Genomic DNA, 20,144 nt, shown 5'->3' with positions numbered 1-20,144 from the left:
AGTAAGCTGTTACCAGAGTAGAAAGGTTTTGGTTGAAAGAACACTGTTCACTTTACATACAGTGCCACTTTTTCCATATTTAACATGGTGGCTGATTCTTTAGACCCCATGGAATGTAGCCCGCTAGGCTCCTCTGTCTGTGGAATTCCAGGCAAGAATGCTGGAGAATTCCCTTTTCCAGGGGATCTTCCCAACCCAAGGATTGAACCCAGGTCTTATTGCAGGTCTTTACCATCTGAGCCATGAGGGAAGCCCATATTTAATATATCCTTCATGAAATATTGCTCGGGATGATGTCCATATGTGATTTTTTCTGTTTTCTCTCTTGGCAGTTTTCCTAACATACTGTTTTGCTTTATTCTTCCTGTGAAGCCTAATAAGTACAAAACTCTAACAAGCTTATTTGTTTTAGATTCAGTAGGTACCATTACCATCCACATGTCTGGTATTAATTATGCTTCCAATATGGCAGGTGTGTAATAGAAGCTTAGGGTAGAATACCAATGACTTGATTTTCTGTGATTCTGAACATTACTAAAGTGGGCTACCAGAGTTAGCCAACAGAGAATTAGATGTAATTGCTTGCCTAAAGTGATAATATCTTCCTGATACAATCCCTGAATACCAATGAAGGCAGATAATTTCAGGAATACGCACTCCTCATTTAGGAGATGGGAAAGATCAAGTAAGGGTGATAATTAAAAAGAGACCAAAAATATAGCATTTGTAGACCAGGTGCATGTTAATCATTGTTTGAAGAAGTTCAGAAGATAAAAATTACTTAGTCTAAAATACAGTATTAAAATATTTTTTAAGTCAGTGAGTCCTTATGTATGTTTCATAGAAACTTCATAGAAATAATATGGGCTTAAAGGAACGCAATTTAGCCCATTGTCCCAATTTAAGAATTAAATTCTAAAGATGGATAAGTGAAAAGTGAAAATGTTAGTCACTTAGTCGTGTCTGACTCTGCGAGCCCATGGACTGTAGCCTGCTAGGTTCCACTGTCCATTTAATTTTCCAGTCAGGAATTCTGGAGTGGGTAGCCATTTCGTTCTCCAGGGGTTCTTCCCGACCCAGGGATCAAACCGAGATCTCAAACCCAGGTCTCCGATGTTGCAGGAAGATTGTTCATTGTCTGAGCCACCAGTGAAGCCCATATTATAAAGATAGAACTTGTATTTAAAAGCTAGAAGAAATAACAGAAAATTAGTACATTATTTTTAGTTTCATTATTAATTCCTTTTTCTGTCTTTTTCTCTGTTGCTCTGATTTTGAAAGTATGATGAATGAATTGTATTACATTGCTAAATTTGCTTTATTCTTTACAAACCTTAGTAGATGAGCTACAGATTTTTTTTATGCAACCATGATGCTAATTATTGAAAATATTACTCAGCTAGACTCTATGTCTGTATATAGAATGAAGTGAACAGGTATGTCAGAACATATCTGACTAAACCTATGTAGTAAGTAAATATTATGTTAAATCTTTTAAATTGATATTTTGTATAGCACCATGTTATAGAACAAATATTAACCCAGTTTGCTTTTGATGGAGGAAAGTTTTGTAGAAATAGTTTAAACCTTAAAATGTGTTTATATCCAAATTTGACTGTTCATTAGAATCAGCTATGGGCCATTTAAAAAACTTGTGTTTCTGTTCCCTACCACTGACTTTCCAGGAGAAGAATGTGGTGTCCTGGCATGTTTAAATAGTAGCTCTCGTCCAGGAATGGGGATGGGGCACTGATTTGCAGTGTTTGCTGATTTCCATGGTGTAAATACAGACTGCCACCATAGCCAATTTCAAGCTACTAAGACGATTCACGTGGAATGTTGGGAGATGATGTATAGTATTTCCATTATATAGATACAATAAACATATATAACCTAAAAGAACAAATAATATCAAATTTTAGTAAAATATTTAGGAAGTGATGAATCTGAATTTTCATTGCCTTTGTTTTTAATATAGCAGATTATAAGTTTATGTAATTTAACTTAAAATGACTGTGTTTAACAACCAGTTTGCAAAGTTTTTGAAAATTTATTAATCAACTCATAAAGCTGGTACAAACTGTTGCTAACAACACACTGGAGCTCAGAGATATCTGTATCTTTTTTTAACCAACTAAGTAGTTCTGATGAAAGCAACCTGACAATCAGGTATTTTTTCTGAAATATGGATCTAATCCTAAGGCACAAGAAAGCATTCCACAGTCAGACCCAGAATGTCTTCCAGCCTCATTTCAAAGCATACCCCCTCCCCCACATCTTCTGTTTCACCCACACTAGACTTAGATTACTTGAAGCTTCTCAAAACATGCCTTGCACTTTCCCACCCTCATGCCTTTTCATTAGTTTCTTTTAGCCTTGAATAGCCTTGCCTCATCTGCCTGACTTTTGCAACACTATTTATTTATCCTTCTAGAAATAACTCAAATGCTGCTTCCTCTTATTTCGTACTTTTGGAAACAATCCCATTTCTCCTTGATGTTCTCATAGTACTTTGCTTATTTTATTTTGAGCTCCAATTATCATTGATAACAAATGGCCATTTCAACTAAATAGATTATAGATGTTTAAAGGGCACCTTTGAATAATATTGTACTTAACACCTTAATATATAAAATGATTAATAAGAACTTTTTGTTTGTTTGCTTGCTTGGCCGTTTTGTAAGGCTTGTGGGATCTTAGTTCCCTGACTAGAGATTGAACCCAGGCCCCGGCAGTGAAAGCACCAAGTCCTAATCACTAGACCACCAGGGAATTTCTAGCACTTGTTTATTTTAATAGGAAGGATTATGGATAATGCATGATACAGCCTTTACTTTCCAATCCTTTGGGAAACTAATTGAAATTTAAACTTTTTTTGAATTAGATGACACCTTTCCCCCCCGCCCCCTGATGATTGAGGACCATTTAGTAGTAATTATATGCCGATGCCTTATAGCCAGAAAACAGAAATAATATCATGGTAACTTTAAGACTTATCAAAGAAGAGTTTCATTGGAGAATATACAAAGCACTTAAGAGTGAAAAAGATAAAGTTGTGTATTATTCTGATTTAGTGCACTTTATAGTGTTGTCTGTCAGCTTAAAACCCTCATAGCTCAGTTGGTAAAGAATCCACCTGCAATGCAGGAGACCCCGGTTCGATTCCTGGGTTGGGAAGATCCCCTGGACCCACTTCAGTATTCTTGGGCTTCCCTGGTGGCTCAGCTGGTAAAGAATCCGCCTGCAATGAGGGAGATCTCGGTTCAGTCCCTGGGTTGGGAAGATCCTCTGGAGAATTCCATGGAATTGTATAGTCCATGGGGTTGTGATGAATCGGACATGACCGAGTGACTTTCACTTCATCATTAAATAAAATCCAAAAGGAGCAAAAATATCATGCTTTGCTTTGTGGTTTGAGAGAAATTTGCTTTCATATATGTTAAAGATACATTCCTTATCAATTGTTGCTTTCTAGCATTTTATCTAGAATTAAAATTACCTGTTTTCACGATAAGTATTGATAAGATCTAAGTATAGGAAGTAAATGTTGTTCTAAAGTAAAAACAATCCAAGAATTCCTCACAGTAAAAGCAGCACATCCCTTGGTAATGGTGTTTCATACATTTTTTTTAATCTTTGACCCAAAGCTGCCACCTGATGGCAAAAATTAAAATGACAACTTTTGTAATATTCTAAACCTCCATCACAGTTACTTGAAATATTATGTTTTAAGCATTGAGCCTCTAAATTCTAAATGCACTTTTGTATAAATTTTGTATATTTGTTGAATGTTTGATAATTGTTTTGAATTTCAGATAAATCAGATTTATTACTTAACTTTTTTTAGATGGGGATCCTACTAAGGAGATTTACTTAAAATCTATTTATGGAGCTGGAGGAAGAATCTGTTTTTTAATTAGTTTTACTTAATGAAGAATTTTACTCAAATGTAGTAATTTTCTCTTTCCCTTTTCTTTCTTCAGAACAACGTCACTCAGACACCATGGTGTTCTTTTATCTGTGGATCGTCTTTTGTATCATCAGTTCCTGTTATACCCTCATCTGGGATCTGAAGATGGACTGGGGTCTTTTTGATAAGAATGCAGGAGAAAACACCTTCCTCCGGGAAGAGATTGTATACCCCCAAAAAGTATGTACAAAGAGTGCTTGTATTTATTTTTAAAAAAGAAAAAAAACATGAAAACAGAACACTCAGGTATATTACAATATATACCCAATACCAGCGTACTTAAAATAATTACCGAAAAATGCTAATCCATTCAGTCAGTAAAAATGTACCAGATGTTAACTGTATTCTGGGTGCTGTAGGAAATAAAGTAAAATTCTGGTTCTCAAGGAGGCTATAATCTATGTTCTAAATAGATAAGTAAACAGATTGTAATACAATGTAATAAAGACTAGAATAGAGGAATCATTTATGATTTGTGTTTTAACATGCAATTCCCTATGTCTCATGAGACTTAGGGAGAAGCCTGGTGGGCTGCAGTCCATGGAGTTGGCTACAGGGTATGGGGTTGTGAAAGAGTCAGGCACAACTTAGCGACTATACCATACGTTATGTCTCAAATGCCCTCTTTCCCCTTAGTTTACCTTGCAAATTCTTGTTCCTTCTTTTCATTTTTAATTTATTTTATTTTTTTAGCATTCTACATCAAGCTGCTTATTTATTTTTAAAATTTATTTATTTTTGGTCACGCTACATAGCATATGGGATCTTAGTTCTCCGGCCAGAGATCAAACCCATGTCCCCTGTATGGAAGCTCAAAGTCTTAACCATTGGACTGCCACGGAAGTCCCTTATTCCTTCTTTTTAAAAGTTAGCTTGTTCCTTTCTCTAAGAAGCTTTTCTTATTTCTCCAAGCATAATTAGCCAATTGTCCTAGTCCCATTTTACACTATACAAACTTCCAATTATGGCAGTTATCACATTGCATTTTGATTACCTATTTAGGTATCTATATCCCTTACTATCCAGTAAAGTCCCAGGCATACAGTATACAGTGTTTGTGGAATGAATGAATGAATAAATAAATACTTGACTAAATGAGCAGTGCTGTAAGCACAAAGGAAAGAGGTGTGCCTGACTTTGCTTGGGTACATCAAGAAGGCTTTTCTTGTCATTTATTTCAGTCAGTTTTCTTAAAGTTTCGATTTGATCCAAAAATACATGGATAATTACTTGAGAATCATTTGAGCACCTTATCAAATTATGAATGAAAGGATGAGAAGAACTGAATTAAAACGTCAAAAGACCAAAAGTATCTTTACTCAGATATTGAAAGAAATTAAACAATGAATTGGGAATCCTTGTAAGTAAACTCTAACCCCAGCTCTGTCATTAATGAGCTATATAACTTTAGACAACCAGACTGCAGTGTATTCTATAAAGTAGGGTGTTATACTAGATTATCTCTTGATCCTTTCCCAATCCTAAAATTGTGCCACTAATATTTTATACTATGTCAAAATGTCATCAGTACTTCAGAACTGCACTTCGAAAAGTGTGTGACTGTGTAATATGTAATTGGTGCTTAGGGAACGCTGTTTTCAAGTGTGAGGATTGAAAATAAATGATAGACTGAATATGATGAATGATAGGGTAACTTCATCTAAACAAATGAAGGCAGAAAAGGAGATGTTCATTGACAGTGATTTTTAAGTCTCATTTGAAAAGAAAATCAAAAAAGGTAATATTAAGCACAAGTCAGACAGCAGACGTGTGTTCAAGAAAAGACGGCCTTTTGTTCACCAAATGCATGTGCCTTTGCTCCTTGTACTGTTCTTGCCTTACTGAGAGATGTAATACATTTCTATCTTATTAGGATGATTGCTTTGATGAACTATTTATATCTTTACATAAATGTTAATCTGTTCATCCTTTAAGTACTAACTTTTTTATTTCTATGTAATAAAATTAGTTAATAGAATCTTCCACTTTCTTTGTTATTACATATTTTTATGACCCACTTTTAGGGTCATAATATGCTTTTGTACATTAGGCTTTACAAATATGTAAGAAAAATGTCCTAGAAGATCACCATACCCCTCTCAGCTTTAAAAGGGCAAGTATTAGAGTTAAATTTATTGTGCTAAAAAAAAAGGGAAGAAGCTATATGTGAAGTTCAGTGGGTCTTCATTTAAAAATTAAGAACACAGCTATATGAACCTTAATAAGTTCCTTGGCATTAATAGTACATACTGTTGAGCACCATACCCAGGTCCAGGAAGCATTTATGTTATCTCCATATTAAAACTTAACTTTTCTGTATCTCTTGACCTCAAGTTAAGTGTATTCCTCCCAAAAGACTTTTAATTTTTGGTAACATCAGCTCCCACATCAGTCAACTGTGGATCAGCTTGATTGGCTCTTAAAGGCATACAGAATTGCAGCTTTTCATCAAGACATCTAATAATGATTTCACTGCATGTGGATTTATCCAAAAATTACATTAGTGCTGTATTGAATGGCTGGGGAAAGGGACAGAGAGATATGTTAATATGTTTTTAAAAATCTTCATAAAATTAATCATAGTAAGCAGTGAATAATGTCTAAAACTGATTAATCAAGATATAGCAATATACACACATTATTTAGAAATGTAGAAGATAAATGCTCGAAATTTGAAGATGTTTGCCTCTAGAGAATAGGGCAAGAAGAGGACTGCTGTTTCTTTTGTTTAATAGCCTTCTAACATGACTTATTGATATTCCTTTGCTGACATTCTTTTAATAAAATAAATGCTATGACTTAATACATAGCAGTTCTAGTTTCCATAAGATGTTGTAGCCTTTAAATACATATTTTAAAGAGCTGGATATCCTGAGATGAATAGAAAATCCATGAATTATAGTTCCGGTCAGTTGGCAGTTTTTGTGCTTAAGACTTTGTGTAGCTAAAACTGAAAGAATTAGTTGAGTGCTTGTCTTCCCCATGTGGAAATGGGACATCCCTTAAATTTAATTGTTTGTGAAATCCAAGTTTCATGTTATTTTCTGACATCAAAAAAAAAGGAAAAACTTTTTTCAAATGAAGGTAAGGCAATTTGAGAATAAAAGCGCAAATAACAAAGTTAGTAAATCTCACATTTTCTGATTTGAACTATTGAGCCATTAGTGTGTCACATGCATTTTAGAATGCCATCTCAGTCAGCTCGAGGACCTCATCCGGTTTGTATTTCTGGGGTCTAGAAGAGAGCCTAGTATACAGTATGGTAATGAAGTATTAATATATTTGTTAAAGGATCACTGAAATTCAGTAAAACTTCATTTTGAATATTCTCCTATCTATGAAGAAAAACTAAATTGGTGAAGTCTTTTAAAATATAGAACTCTTTACTTCTTTTACTCACACTTGTCAGTATGATGTGTGACTTGTTTACTGTGCTAGGTGTGCTTATTTGTAAGAAACACGATGGTCAGTTTACTCAATTTGCTTATTATCCCTCAGGCCTACTATTACAGTGCCATCATAGAGGACGTGATCCTGCGCTTTGCTTGGACTATCCAGATCTCAATTACCTCCATGACTTCGTTGCCTCATTCTGGGGACATCATTGCTACTGTCTTTGCTCCCCTTGAGGTTTTCCGGTAAGCAGACTACTATAAAGTTTATCAGAGATTTTTTTTTTACCTAAAATGTTACTCAATACTTATAAATTATATTTTATTAAAAACTTATACCTGAAAAGCTTAAAATTTCCAACTTTTCTCAGACTTCTCATCTGCCTCAGTGTTGGAAAATTCTGACTGAAGGACTAAGAGATTAATTCTTACAAAGTTACGCTGATGATGACTTTTTTAGAAGCTTTTTTTTAGAATTGTACCCCATTTGAATATCCAAATGACTAATGAACATATGGAAATGTTCTTTACATGATTAGTCACCAGGGAAATGAAACTTAAACCTACTTTTGAGATACAGCTACTCACCTGTAAATGCTAAAATGAAAACTATAGACACACCAAGTATTGATAAGGATATAGAACAATTGGAATTTACAAACACTGCAAGTTGGAGGAAACTAGTACAGTAGCCACTTTGGAAAACTCTGTTAGTATCTACCAAAGCTTTGCATGAACTCCTGGGTATATAGCAAACAAAAATGCTGACCTAAGGCCACCAAGATCCACATACAAGAATGTTCACAATAATATTATTTGCAGCAGACCAAAGTGGAGACTACCCAAGGGCCTAGCAATATTAGAGCAGACAGATAAATTGTGATATATACACACATGCAAATCTATTCGATATTGAGAACAGAAGACTAAATACAAAAACAGGAATGAACCCCACAAAGCAAAGTACTGAGCAAAAGAAGTCAGCTACAAAAGAATATGTCCCTGTACGAGTTCAAATTTATGAAGTTCAAAAGCAGGCTAAATTTATCTATGGTATTAGAAGTCAAAATAGCATTTGCCCTTGTGGGACAGTGAGTGGAAGTGACACCAAGAGAACCTCCTTGAGTGGGGAGTAAGGTGCAGTAATGTTCTGTTTCTTGAAATGTGTGTTGATTACACAGTGGGTTCAATTTGCTAAAATTCATTATGCTGTGCCCATCATACTTGTTCACTTCTCTGAATGTGTGTTACACTTAATAAGTTTTTAAATTAAAAGAAAATAATTGAGCTCCATTGGAAGGGTTGTGAGTAGAAACAGGGAGGTAAAAAGTCTTAGAACAGAAATTAGAATTAAAATCTTTTGAGAATCATATTTTGCAGTTTAGCAACCTGGGTTATTTAGCTCACCTTCTCATAGAAACAATTAAAATGCCAGATAAAATATTTTTTTAATCTTCCTAAAAACATCAGTGATCTGACATGATAGCCCAAACTCTTAAGTGAAGGCAGGTACCCCATGATAAGCAGAACACTAAAGCTGATTTTGCACTAAAGAAATTTGCCAAAACAAAAGACTTTGAGATTCATCTGTGATAGCCAATTCAAATTTGTATGCACCTAATACATAGCTTGAAAATAGTAAAATGAAAGTTGACACTGCTAGAAAGTAAAAGTAGATAAATTTATAATTTTAGAGGAAAATGTTAACATACTTTTCTCACTATAAACAACTAATCAAGTAAACAAGTAACAACTTCCTGGTGCCTCAGTTGGTATAGACTCCACCTGCCAATGCAGGAGACACGAGTTCTATCCCTGATCCAGGAAGACCCCATATGCCACGAAGCAACTAAACCTGTGCACTACAGCTATTGAGCCTGTGCTCTAGAGCCTGCAGACCACAACTGCTGAGCCCACGTGCCACAATTCCTGAAGCCTCTGAACCTTAGAGCCCATGCTCTGCAACAGGAAAAGCACAGCAACAAGAAGCCTGCACACCACAACTAGAGAGTAGCCCCTGCTTGCCACAACTAGAGAAACGCCCACACAGAAATGAAGATCCAGCACAGACAAAAATAAATAAAATTTTAAGAAAACAAGTAATCAATTAACCAGCTTGACCTAATTGACATATGTAGAGCATTGCATACAACCTAGCTACTAAATACAAATGTTACTTTTAAATACACATGGAACATTCACCAAAATTAACCATGTGCTGGGCTGTATAAAGGAAGTCTTAACAAATGTTAGAATAAAATCACAAAAGATACCTGAAAATTCACAAACATTATTTAGAAATTTAGCAGCCTATATATAAATAAGCCATGGGTTGAAGTTGAAATTGCAATGGAAATTTTTAAATAATTCTGAATAGAAATGTCATTGAAATTCTCCATCACCACCACCTCCCCCCATTCACTTCTTTCTCTTTCATGTATGCTGCTTTAATTTTTTTTCTAGTAAAAAAAAAAGAGGTAGCTCAATTACTTTTTTATTCTTGATTTTCTTTTTAAAAAATTATTTGGTTTATAGAATCAAATGTTATATCACCCATTTAAAGCAGAAGCAAAAAAGATCCTTTGAATCTTTTTTCTTCCTGCAACTACTGCCCATTTTTGTGCTCTCTTTTACAGCAAAACTCTTCAAGAGATAACTTTGCTTGCTATCTCTGCTCTCTGACTCCTTCCCCATTCTCCCTTTAATTCATCTCATCCTTTTCCCCAGTACTCAAACTAAATTGCTTTTGTTAATAATTAATAACAGCAGCAAACACTAATGTGTTGTCTTCTGTGTACCTGGCACTGTTCCAAGCACTTTACATGTACTAACTTAGTGAATCCTTACCACAATCTTGTCAGGTAAGTACTGTTCCTGTCTCATTTACTGATGAAGCATAAGTTAAGTGAATCATCCAAGCCTGTTACACTTAGTAAGTAGCAGATCCCTGATCTGAATCTAGACAGTCTCCCAGAATCTGTGCTGTTAGATCATATTGCCTGTTTATCCTCTATCTAAATCCAGTGGTTCTTTTATCTGACTTTACCTCTCAGCAAAGCTCTTCATTTGATTTCTCAGAAACTACTCTCTTCTGTTTCATGGTCTGTTCCATCTCAGTTTGTTTACTGGTTCATTTTCCTCTTCCCAAATTGTAAATGTTGGTGTGCTCTAGGGTTTGATCCTCTTTACTCCTCTCCTCCACTTATTTCTAAGCCCATGACTTGAAATTCTGTTCTTAGGCTGTCTATAGTCCCAGTCTTTCCTTTAAACTGCAAACTCATATCCAACTAGCTACTGAATTTTCCTCTTGGGTATCTAATGGCAATAGAAACAACTCAGATCTCTAGTAAATGGTGTCACCATTTACTGAAAACAAAAACCTGAGACACACACCCCATGTCCAGTAAGCCTCATCTTCATAAATAAATCCTGTCGGTCTGCTTCTCATCACCTCTGTTATCCCCACCTGAATCTAAGTCTCTGTCATCTCTTTCCTGGACCTACTACAGCATCTTCTGATTGATCTCTCTTCAGCTGTCTTTGATCTCTTCACAGTGCAGCAGATGGATTGATCTTAAATCATATTATTCTCCAGCTCAGAACTCCTTGTTTTCTGTCACACTATAAGTCTAAATTCTGTACTGTAGCTTTTAAGGCTGTCTGTGGATCAGGCCCTTTTCTACCTCTCCATCTTCATTTCCTGCCATTTTAACCTTCCTGTTCCATTCCAGCCCTACTGACATTGCTGTTGTTTTAACACACCAAAGTCCTCTCCAGCGTGGGACCTTTTGTACTTGCTGTTTCCTCCACCCCTTTTGTATTTGCTGTTTCCTCTGCCTTGGACCCTTTTCTTTAGAATTTTACCTGACTTGCTTCCTTACATCACTCAGATTTCTGCTAGCTGTCATCGCTTCAGAGAAGCATGTTCTGTACCCTTGCTCTACTTTACTTTCTTCAGAGCACAGACTGTTAACTAATTGTTTATTTGCTTAATATCTGTCTGTTATTAGAAACTACACTTATACAGGCATAGGCTTTGTCTCTGTCATACTGTGGCTTTTCCTGTCATACTGTAAGCATTCAATAAATATCTGTTCAACAGAGTGAAAGAATGAGTGCTCTGAACCTGTGTTCCATGAGTCCCTTTCCTCTGCCTCTTCCATTTTCGTCCCATTCCCCCCAACACACACACCACCTTTTTCTATTTTAATATTCTAGTCCTTAATTCCTTTTTGTGTGTGTGTGTGTGTTTATTTCCATGAGTGGAAAGTTGATGTACTTGGAGGTCTACAGGTGATAGTAGTAGTATATTCAAATTTTATAAGTAATTCCCTTACTCCTACCCCGTTTTGCTAAGGCGATTTGTGTGGAACTTCTTCCGCCTGGAGAATGAACATCTGAATAACTGTGGTGAATTCCGTGCTGTACGGGACATCTCTGTGGCCCCTCTGAATGCCGATGATCAGACACTCCTAGAGCAGATGATGGACCAGGAGGATGGGGTACGGAACCGCCAGAAGAATCGGCCGTGGAAGTACAGCCAGAGCGTATCCCTGCGCCGGCCTCGCCTCGCTTCTCAGTACGTATGGCTGCCACTTCTGTGAGATGAATTCCCTTCAGGTTTTATTACTGGCTAACATTTAAGTTTGGAGAAGGAAATAGTATTCTTGCCTTGAGAAATCTGATGGACAGAGGAGCCTGGCAAGCTACAGTCCATGGGGTAGCAAAAGAGTCTGGACGTGACTTAGCGACTAAACAACATTTAAGTTAAGCAGTCATGTTGAACGTGATGAAATTGCTGGTGTTCAATCATTTTTCACAACCTATGTATAGAATGTCTTAATGGACACATAGTGTAAAATATCATTAGTATGTTAATGCATTAATTCCTACTGATTTGGCATTAAAAGTACACTGGGGAAAACTTATTGGAGAATATTTTATTTGACTCTTAAGTATATCTTCTATAAAAATCATTTTCAAGTTAGAAATTTTAAGAGCCCTGGTTCTGCCACTTGATATCTGTGTTATCTTGGCCAAATCACTTAATTTCTGTGTATTATTGCTCATCTGGAAATTGGGATTAGTATGGTCCCTGCTCAGAATGTGGCTAGGTATATTGTTTGTTATGACTTGGAATTTATACCAGTTTCCTCACAGAAAGAGCTCAATAATTATAAGCTATTATTATTTTTACTTTCTTAGTGAATGCCTACAGCAATATTTTTATCGGTCATTGACATTGTATATTCCTAAAAGTTGTTTGGAGGATAGCTGTACTCTCTAAGTGTAGGGTATATGTGGCCACATTTGAAATTTAGAGACAGTAGATATCACAAAGGATTGGAATAAAAGAAGGGACAGGGCAGTTTTCTAAAGGATAAGGGAGTGTTTGGATAGGCTAGAGGCACGGTAAAGACATAAAGGTGGAAATGAGGGATGGAAAGAAAAGCCATGTGACTAGAGCTCGTAACAAATAGTAACAACATTTAGCTGAATGAAGTATGATTGTAAAAGGCTGAAATTCAGCTTTATCTTGTAGGCAGGAAGAAGTCACGGAGAATTTTTTCATAGAATGTTATGAAAGTAATATATTCATAAGTTTCAATGGCACTGTGCAACATACATTGGGAAAGGGAAAACTGAAGGCCAGATCAACTAAAAGACCATTGCAGTATTCTTCAGTATGGAACATTAAAGACTTGGATTAGGGCGCTTACAGTAGGACAAAAAGGAAAACAAGGAAGCATTTTAAAGGAACTTAAAAAAAAAAATTAGAGATGGTAATAACCCACAGGGAGCAGAAGAGAAATTGCCTGAGCTTCAGATAGAATTTGTAAGTTCTCTGAAGAAGAGAAGGTAGAGAAAAGCAGAGCAAGGAACTGTCTTGGGGAACAAGCCCAAGCAAGAGAAAAAAAAAAAAAGAACAAACAAAAGGGATAGGAAAAGAATGGTCAGGGAGGTCAGTAGGAAGAACGTTAAACCAAAGCATGATACCATTACATAGAGCAGGAAGCAGAGTTTGAAGAAGCAAGAGGAGGGGATGTGAAGGCTGGTAGAGTTAGCAAGGTAAGGTCCACAAAGGACTGGAAGACAGTGCAATAGATGGTCATCCCACTGAGCTCCTAAATTTGAAAGTTGAATCCTCGCTAGTCACCAGCAGAGGGCAATGCAAACATACACTCTTTCTGCTTCAAAAACAAGGAAGCAGATCTTTATGTTCAGTTTCAGATGTTCAGTGGAAAAACACCAGCATATTAGATTGCCTCCAGAGGAAGACATTTAGAACAATGGAGCAGGTTTTGTGCAAAGGAAGAGAGCAGCGAATCTAAAATAAGATCGAAGACTGAATGCTAACTTTGAGACTCTTGCAACCATTTAACACATCCTTGACATTTTTAATGTCTATTTCTACCTCTGTCGAGTAATAATAATGCCTACTTTACCTAATGGAGCTCATGAGTTGCAGAATATTTTGATTTTATCTAATACTCCATTTTTCATCCTGTGCAAGAATCTCTTTTATGGAATCCTGAATAGTTGATTATCTTATTTTGATTGACAGTCATCAGTCATAGTGAAGTTTATAACTATACAAGGCACCTGATTTTATTGTTGGCTAGTTACTGTGGTAGATAGCTTATGTTGAAACATGCTTCAGTATAACTTCAACCAGTTGATCCTGGGTGGGCTTTCTAACATGACTTAGTATTCTCTCTTATGTGTGCTATGTGAAGTCACTCAGTCATGTCTGACTCTTTGTGATCCCATAGACTGTAGCCCACCAGGCTCCTCTGTCCATGGGGATTCTCCAAGCAAGAATACTAGAGTGAGTTGCCATGCCTTCTTCCAGGGGATCTTCCCAAACCAGGGATTGAACCCAGGTCTCCCGCATTGCAGGCGGATTCTTTACCATCTGAGCCGCCAGGGAAGCCCCTCTTCTGTGTGTACTTCATCAGCTGTTTGAAGACAGCTGTCATGTGTCTCCTTTAGTCTAAATCTGCTGGCCAGCTCTCCTTGTTTTTCATGTGTTCCTCAAGTGATTTTTCTGTCATCCTCATCTTAATTCTTCATATTTGTTTAATGCTTTACTGATGCTTTTTATATCCATTCTCTCACTTGATATTCATACATCTCCATGAAGTGAAAGCAGTATTATGTAGAAAGGAATCATTATTCCTGCTTTACAGAGATGAAAATTGGCATCTCAGAGAGGTTAAAAAAATACAACATAAAACCAAACCCCTCCATTGCACATTACACATGACCTACCATTGTTGTTTCCTTCCTCTGGTTACAACCTAGTTTCTTAGTGTTTTTCCAGTAATATCTGAAATTGAATACAAAGCTCTAGGAGCAGTCTATCTGGTGTAGTATATAGTGTCCATGACTGGTTATGATGTATTTTTAATGGTAGTAAGATTGAAAATATACCTAATACTTTGGATGTGTTTGTATTTTAGTGATGGACTAAGTATTCTTTTTTCCTTTCATTACCACTAGATCCAAGGCTCGTGACACTAAGGTATTGATAGAAGACACAGATGATGAAGCTAACACTTGAATCGTCCGAAGTCTAGATTAACATCCTTGGTTTTCCTACTCTACAATTCTTTCCTTGACCAACGCAACCTCTAGTACCTTTCCAGCCGAAAACAGGAGAAGACATATAACACGTTTTCCGAGCTCTTCCAGATCGGATCCTATGGACTCCAAACAAGCTCACTGTGTTTCTTTTCTTTTCTTCTCGTTTAATTTTCATTTTCTATTTTTAAAACAAATATTTACTTCATTTTGCCAATCAGAGGACATTTTAAGGAACAAAAACACAGTATCTTCTGGATTGTTTACAATCACAAGGACACAGATACCTGCCAGGATGAAGACCAGGCATTACAAGGACCCTCTGATGGGACGGTACCGAGACACCTCGGCTTCCGCTTGGCCCGGTTTTGACTGGTTGAAACCGGACATTGATTTTTAAATTTTTTGTCAGTTTATGTGGAGAATTTTTTCCTTTTCTTCATACCCAGCGCAAAAGCACTGGCCGCACTTGCAGGGAAAGTGCAACTTCGAGCAGTACCTTCATTCATGAAGCTACTTTTTAATTTGATGTAACTTTTCTTATTTTGGGGAGGGTTGCTGGGTGGGTGGGAAATATGATGTATTTGTTACATATGGTTTTCTCATTATTTATGAAACTTAACCATAAAAGAGTGATATAACTCCTGTACAATGAAGGTGGTAGCAGTGAAGACAGGGGAGACTAATGTCAGACAGCATCTGAGGGTTTGGTCCACAATACCTCTTTCATGAGATGACTTGCACCTGTTTGACTTTTCCTTCCTTCCTTTTTAATTTTAAGCCAAAGTTTTATTACTGATGTTTTGAGTTGCTGCTGCTTCAGAATCCTGAGCGTGTCTCCTGCAACAAAGCCTTCACACACGTCCATGCAACCAGTTGAAATTTATTGAAGAGGCCAGATACATTTTTTTAAGGAACAGATGTGGAATACATTTGCCCATATTCCAACAGTAACTGAAGTTACGCCTTATTAAGCTTCAACATGTAGGGTAATTGAAGTACAGCCTTTACCAACTTGGGATTAGAAGGCACAGCTATTTCATAGACTCTCTACACCCTCATTGGATAGTTTTTCTTCTGGGCCCACTTACTTTAGCCCGAAGTTGATCAAATTAAAAGTCTGTCTTGGGGAAACCATGCTTTTGAGAGCATAGAACAAGTTACCCTTCCTTTCTCACTGACAGTGATGAAACAGAGATTAGCAGCCATTTCTCCCAGCAGTTTTATTTTTTATTTTTTTTCTCCCAGCAGTTTTAAAGGGTGAACATTAGATTTCATGCCCTCCTATGACAGAAAAACTGCTTTTAAAATTGGGGGGAGCCTAAACTTGGTTATACACAAAAAGCATATTTCTTAGAAATTTCAGACTATGATGATCTGTACACAATGCTCATGTTCACTTTTGTCTGATTTCTTTCCTATTTCCTAAGTCATCAGATAAGCCCAAAAACCCTAAAGGATTCTTCTCCCTTGAATGTGATTGGCATTAAATTTAGCATTATCATTTATTTAGTATTAAAAGCATATGATTACTGCCCCTTAATATACCCTTTTGTCATTAGCTCTTATGCCATGCATCGCATGTCTTCACTCATCCCTGTCATAATTCTAGGAGATTAATTAAAACTCTTGTTACTACCAAAATGCTACCAATTAACTGACATTTTCTTTTTAAAGGAGTTTTTTTCATCTTTATTCTGTCAAGCTTCCAAATTTTGGTCCCTTCCTGAATTGAGACTTTTTTTTCCTGAAAAATCACTAAGTTCTGTGGCCTTTACTGCTTTTTTTGTTTTGCCAAGCATATTCTTTGGCCCAAAACAGAAGAATAGAAACTTAATTTTTTTTTTTTTAGTTTAAATAAAATGGATCATTTCTAATAATCAGTGGTAACAATTTAGTGACCCTTAATAGATTAAAGGTTGCATTATTTATACTTGGGATTTTTTTTTCTAACTATTCTGGTTTTGTACATTAAAACTATGGGAAATATCACTGGTCTGTCCAGAAGGAGTAGTAATTATTACTGAGTTATATAGAAAAGTCCAGTGGACCAGTCATTTCTTGTACAAATAAATTTGGTGGTACTAATGTGTATCCAGAGCAATTTGACTTGTCAACTTCATTCACTGTTAGTAAACCTATATGATGATACACTTAAAATCTTACAGTTGACTTCTGGTATTTTAATTCCCCAGTGTTTTTACTTTAGTGTATCCTATGACTGGTTTGGTCTTTTTTCAACTATTATGATTCTCGACCCTGATCAGTATTATTTTTTCATAGATAACGCATTGTTCGAATATATTCTTTTCCTGCTGTTGGTCCAATCAGAATAGTTTGTTCAGGAATGATAAGGCTTAGGTAACTTTCAGCTCACTTTGACAGATGCCTAAACATGTTTTTAAACACAACAGCTTTATGTTCCTCCTGAAGCTCTAAAGAGAAAAGAAGGCTTTTCCTCATCAAGAGGAAACAGTTTGGAAGAAAGAATATATAATTTTTTCCTCCAGAAAAGGCAATGTGCATTTTTCTCACCTAACTTATATGCTCTAGTTGTGACTACTGTGTCCTACCTAAAATTTTACTGGAGCGTCTTGTACACTGAAACTCTCAATAGAACTCCTAGGAAATGAACATCACAGAGTTATTTTAAAGGAGCAGCAGTCTAACCAAAGGAAAAACGTTATCTGATTTTAGGTTTAGGCTAGTTTTATTTTATTTGAGAATCACTCAGTCGATGGTATCAGTTAAAATACCCCCAAATGAATGAAAAAGAAGTATTTTTAAAAAAAGGATAAAATTTCTTTTTCATTTTGTGATAATATGGAAAACATTGATGTGTGTAGAGAAAGTAAAAGAACAAGTGGCTTATTTTCTATGCACAGATATGCACCTCTAATTAAGGCTGCCTATAGCATTAAAATGGAGTAATTGAGGATTTCATATCATACAGAGAGACATTAAAATGATCATATATTGTCATCATTAATTAGGTTATAATAGTTATTTTTAAGATTGGAAAGAGGTTGGAAACCTACGTGCAACTTTCTTTTCCAGCATCTGCCCTTTTTCTCCTTAAAAAAGCTACTTCATTTCAGATACAGAAGCAGTGTTGTGGGAGGAGGATGCCAGTCACCCCAGCAGTAGCATGTGTGAGCCCTTAGAGAAGGAAAACGGAGCCCAGCCTCTCGGATTTGTGACATCCCAGTATTCCAATATGAGAGTTTGAAGATTTTAACTGAGATGTCGCTAGAAGTAACTTGTTGGTATATGATATCCTTCTACCATGGTTTGACCAAAGTATATTCATGATAACTAGAGAAAGCAATTCATGCCTTCTTAACTAAGGCAAGTTAAGAATAGGAGAAAATAGCCTATGTACAGGCATTGATTAATAGACATTTAGTTGAAGAGAAATAAGGTAATTGTGGAGGTAGCAGAGAAGAGCAAAAGGAAGCTGGACCTTGGCAGCAGAAGCCGGGCAGTGAGGAAAGTAGGTGAGCTTGACCACATGGAGGTGATGCTGCCTTTTGCCATCTTTCCTTTGGGTGGTTATACTGCTGGTAGACACCTGCCTGTTTTGCTACCCTCTTTCTCCACTACTTTCCTTTACTCGGGAAATAGTTCTTTATGCCCAAATGCAATTTTCTTAGCAATGACTAGAAAAAATTTTTAGTCTAAGGAAAGTAATTTAGAAAATAACTATCCATGGTGTTATTTTATTCAAATATTTAGGATTCTCTGATGTGATTGCACTTTATTTGGTAAATCAATTTCAGATTATTTTCTGTAATAGTTTGCATGAAATTTTTTAGCTCTTAAGAAATAAGAGCTGTACAGCATATTGAAATTTTAAAAATTAAGGTGGCTTCTCAGATTGAAAAAAGTTACATTGAATCTAAGGCTTTCTCAACTACAAAATCACCGAACTTTTAACACATCTAATTTTAAAAGCCAATAATAGATATGATCTATGTCACTAAGTTAAGACAATAAAAGTTCTAGTAGAACTTCAGGAAAAGTTAAGAGAAGTAAATCAAATTTTTGAGCTTAATTCATTCCTTTTTATGATGCATCTGGCTTATTTCTTGCTTTTGATGATTAGCTGAAGCAAGGAAAGGTTAAAGAGATTTTACAGATTGCTTAAACACACATTTCTGCATTTCAGGTATCAATCTTGATAGCAAATCTTAAAAGCTAACTTTTTGCATTATATTTTCAGTATATACAATGTCAGCACAGTGGTAATGTGGGCTAGAGTTTATTATATTAGATCGTAAGAAATTTGTGCTGATTAATGCTACAAACCAGTACTTTACCCAGCGTTAAGCCACACCACTCACCAAATATGAAGACGTCAAAGAAGTTCAGAGCTTAATTTAAATGATATGAGAAGTTTGCCTGGGAATTGAGAGGAGCCTGCTGATTGGAATGGTTCATCATGCCTTTCTAATATGAATTCGCAAAACTGTGATATTGAGTTGCCCCTTTAAAAACAACCTTCCAGAATGTATTTGCTTGCTTACTATGGAGTATAGTGGTTATCACATTGGCCTAACACTTTCAACACACTTACTACAGAAGAGGAAGTCAAAGGGACAAGATGAGTTTCCCTGAAGAGAAGCAAATCATTATACTGCTTTTCATTTAAAGTATGTTTCCTTATAGCAGACCTTTAGTTTATTTTATTACTAAAGCAAAGCCACCTTCAGTTTTTTTGTTTGTTTTGTTTTATGCCATCAACCTAAGGAGGACAATCAAATAACCAACTGTTTGCCTTGGATTCAGTGTGTCTGCTAATTACACCATCTCATCTTACATACCTTCAGACCAGTTACTTGACTAAACGTCCACCATATTACCTTAGTTCTTGCTATGCCCTTTCCTCTGTGCCACCACAAAACAGAGGAAAGACTTAACTACCAGAAAGATGAGAACTTCTAAGAAAGAGCAAGGATTTCATCTCACTCTTAAGTCCCTCCTTACAATTCCCTGATGGTCCATGCTGCAATACCAGCATGGTGGAAATAAGGAGAAAGATTGTGGGGCATCCCAAAAGAGTAACTGATTGTGACATTGTTATTCTTTTGAACTATAAAGTAAAATTGTGAGCCACTCAGACTTGCAAAAAGAGCAGAACTCAAGCTTTATCACATTGTGAAGATTAATATCTTAACTGTTTTCCAGATTAGCACAGA

The 20,144-nt window shown here is 36.2% G+C and overlaps 1 protein-coding gene across 1 annotated transcript in view; it reads left to right on the top strand.

The window, feature by feature from the left end:
- XPR1 (xenotropic and polytropic retrovirus receptor 1) overlaps nucleotides 1-16,166 on the top strand; it is a 211,118-nt gene extending 194,952 nt beyond the window's left edge. Inside the window, exons 12-15 of the mRNA XM_040263861.1 lie at nucleotides 3,984-4,150; nucleotides 7,469-7,608; nucleotides 11,720-11,941; nucleotides 14,866-16,166. Of these exons, the coding sequence (XP_040119795.1) occupies nucleotides 3,984-4,150; nucleotides 7,469-7,608; nucleotides 11,720-11,941; nucleotides 14,866-14,926 (590 nt within the window). The 3' untranslated portion in view covers nucleotides 14,927-16,166. The remainder of the gene's footprint in view (nucleotides 1-3,983; nucleotides 4,151-7,468; nucleotides 7,609-11,719; nucleotides 11,942-14,865) is intronic.
- The last annotated feature ends 3,978 nt before the right edge of the window (nucleotides 16,167-20,144 follow it).

This window comes from Oryx dammah, unplaced genomic scaffold (genome assembly GCF_014754425.2).
Source record: "Oryx dammah isolate SB20612 unplaced genomic scaffold, SCBI_Odam_1.1 HiC_scaffold_21, whole genome shotgun sequence".
NCBI lineage: Eukaryota > Metazoa > Chordata > Mammalia > Artiodactyla > Bovidae > Oryx > Oryx dammah.
The sequence above is the reverse complement of the archived record's forward strand: the minus strand, read 5'-3'. Positions and strand labels throughout refer to the sequence as shown.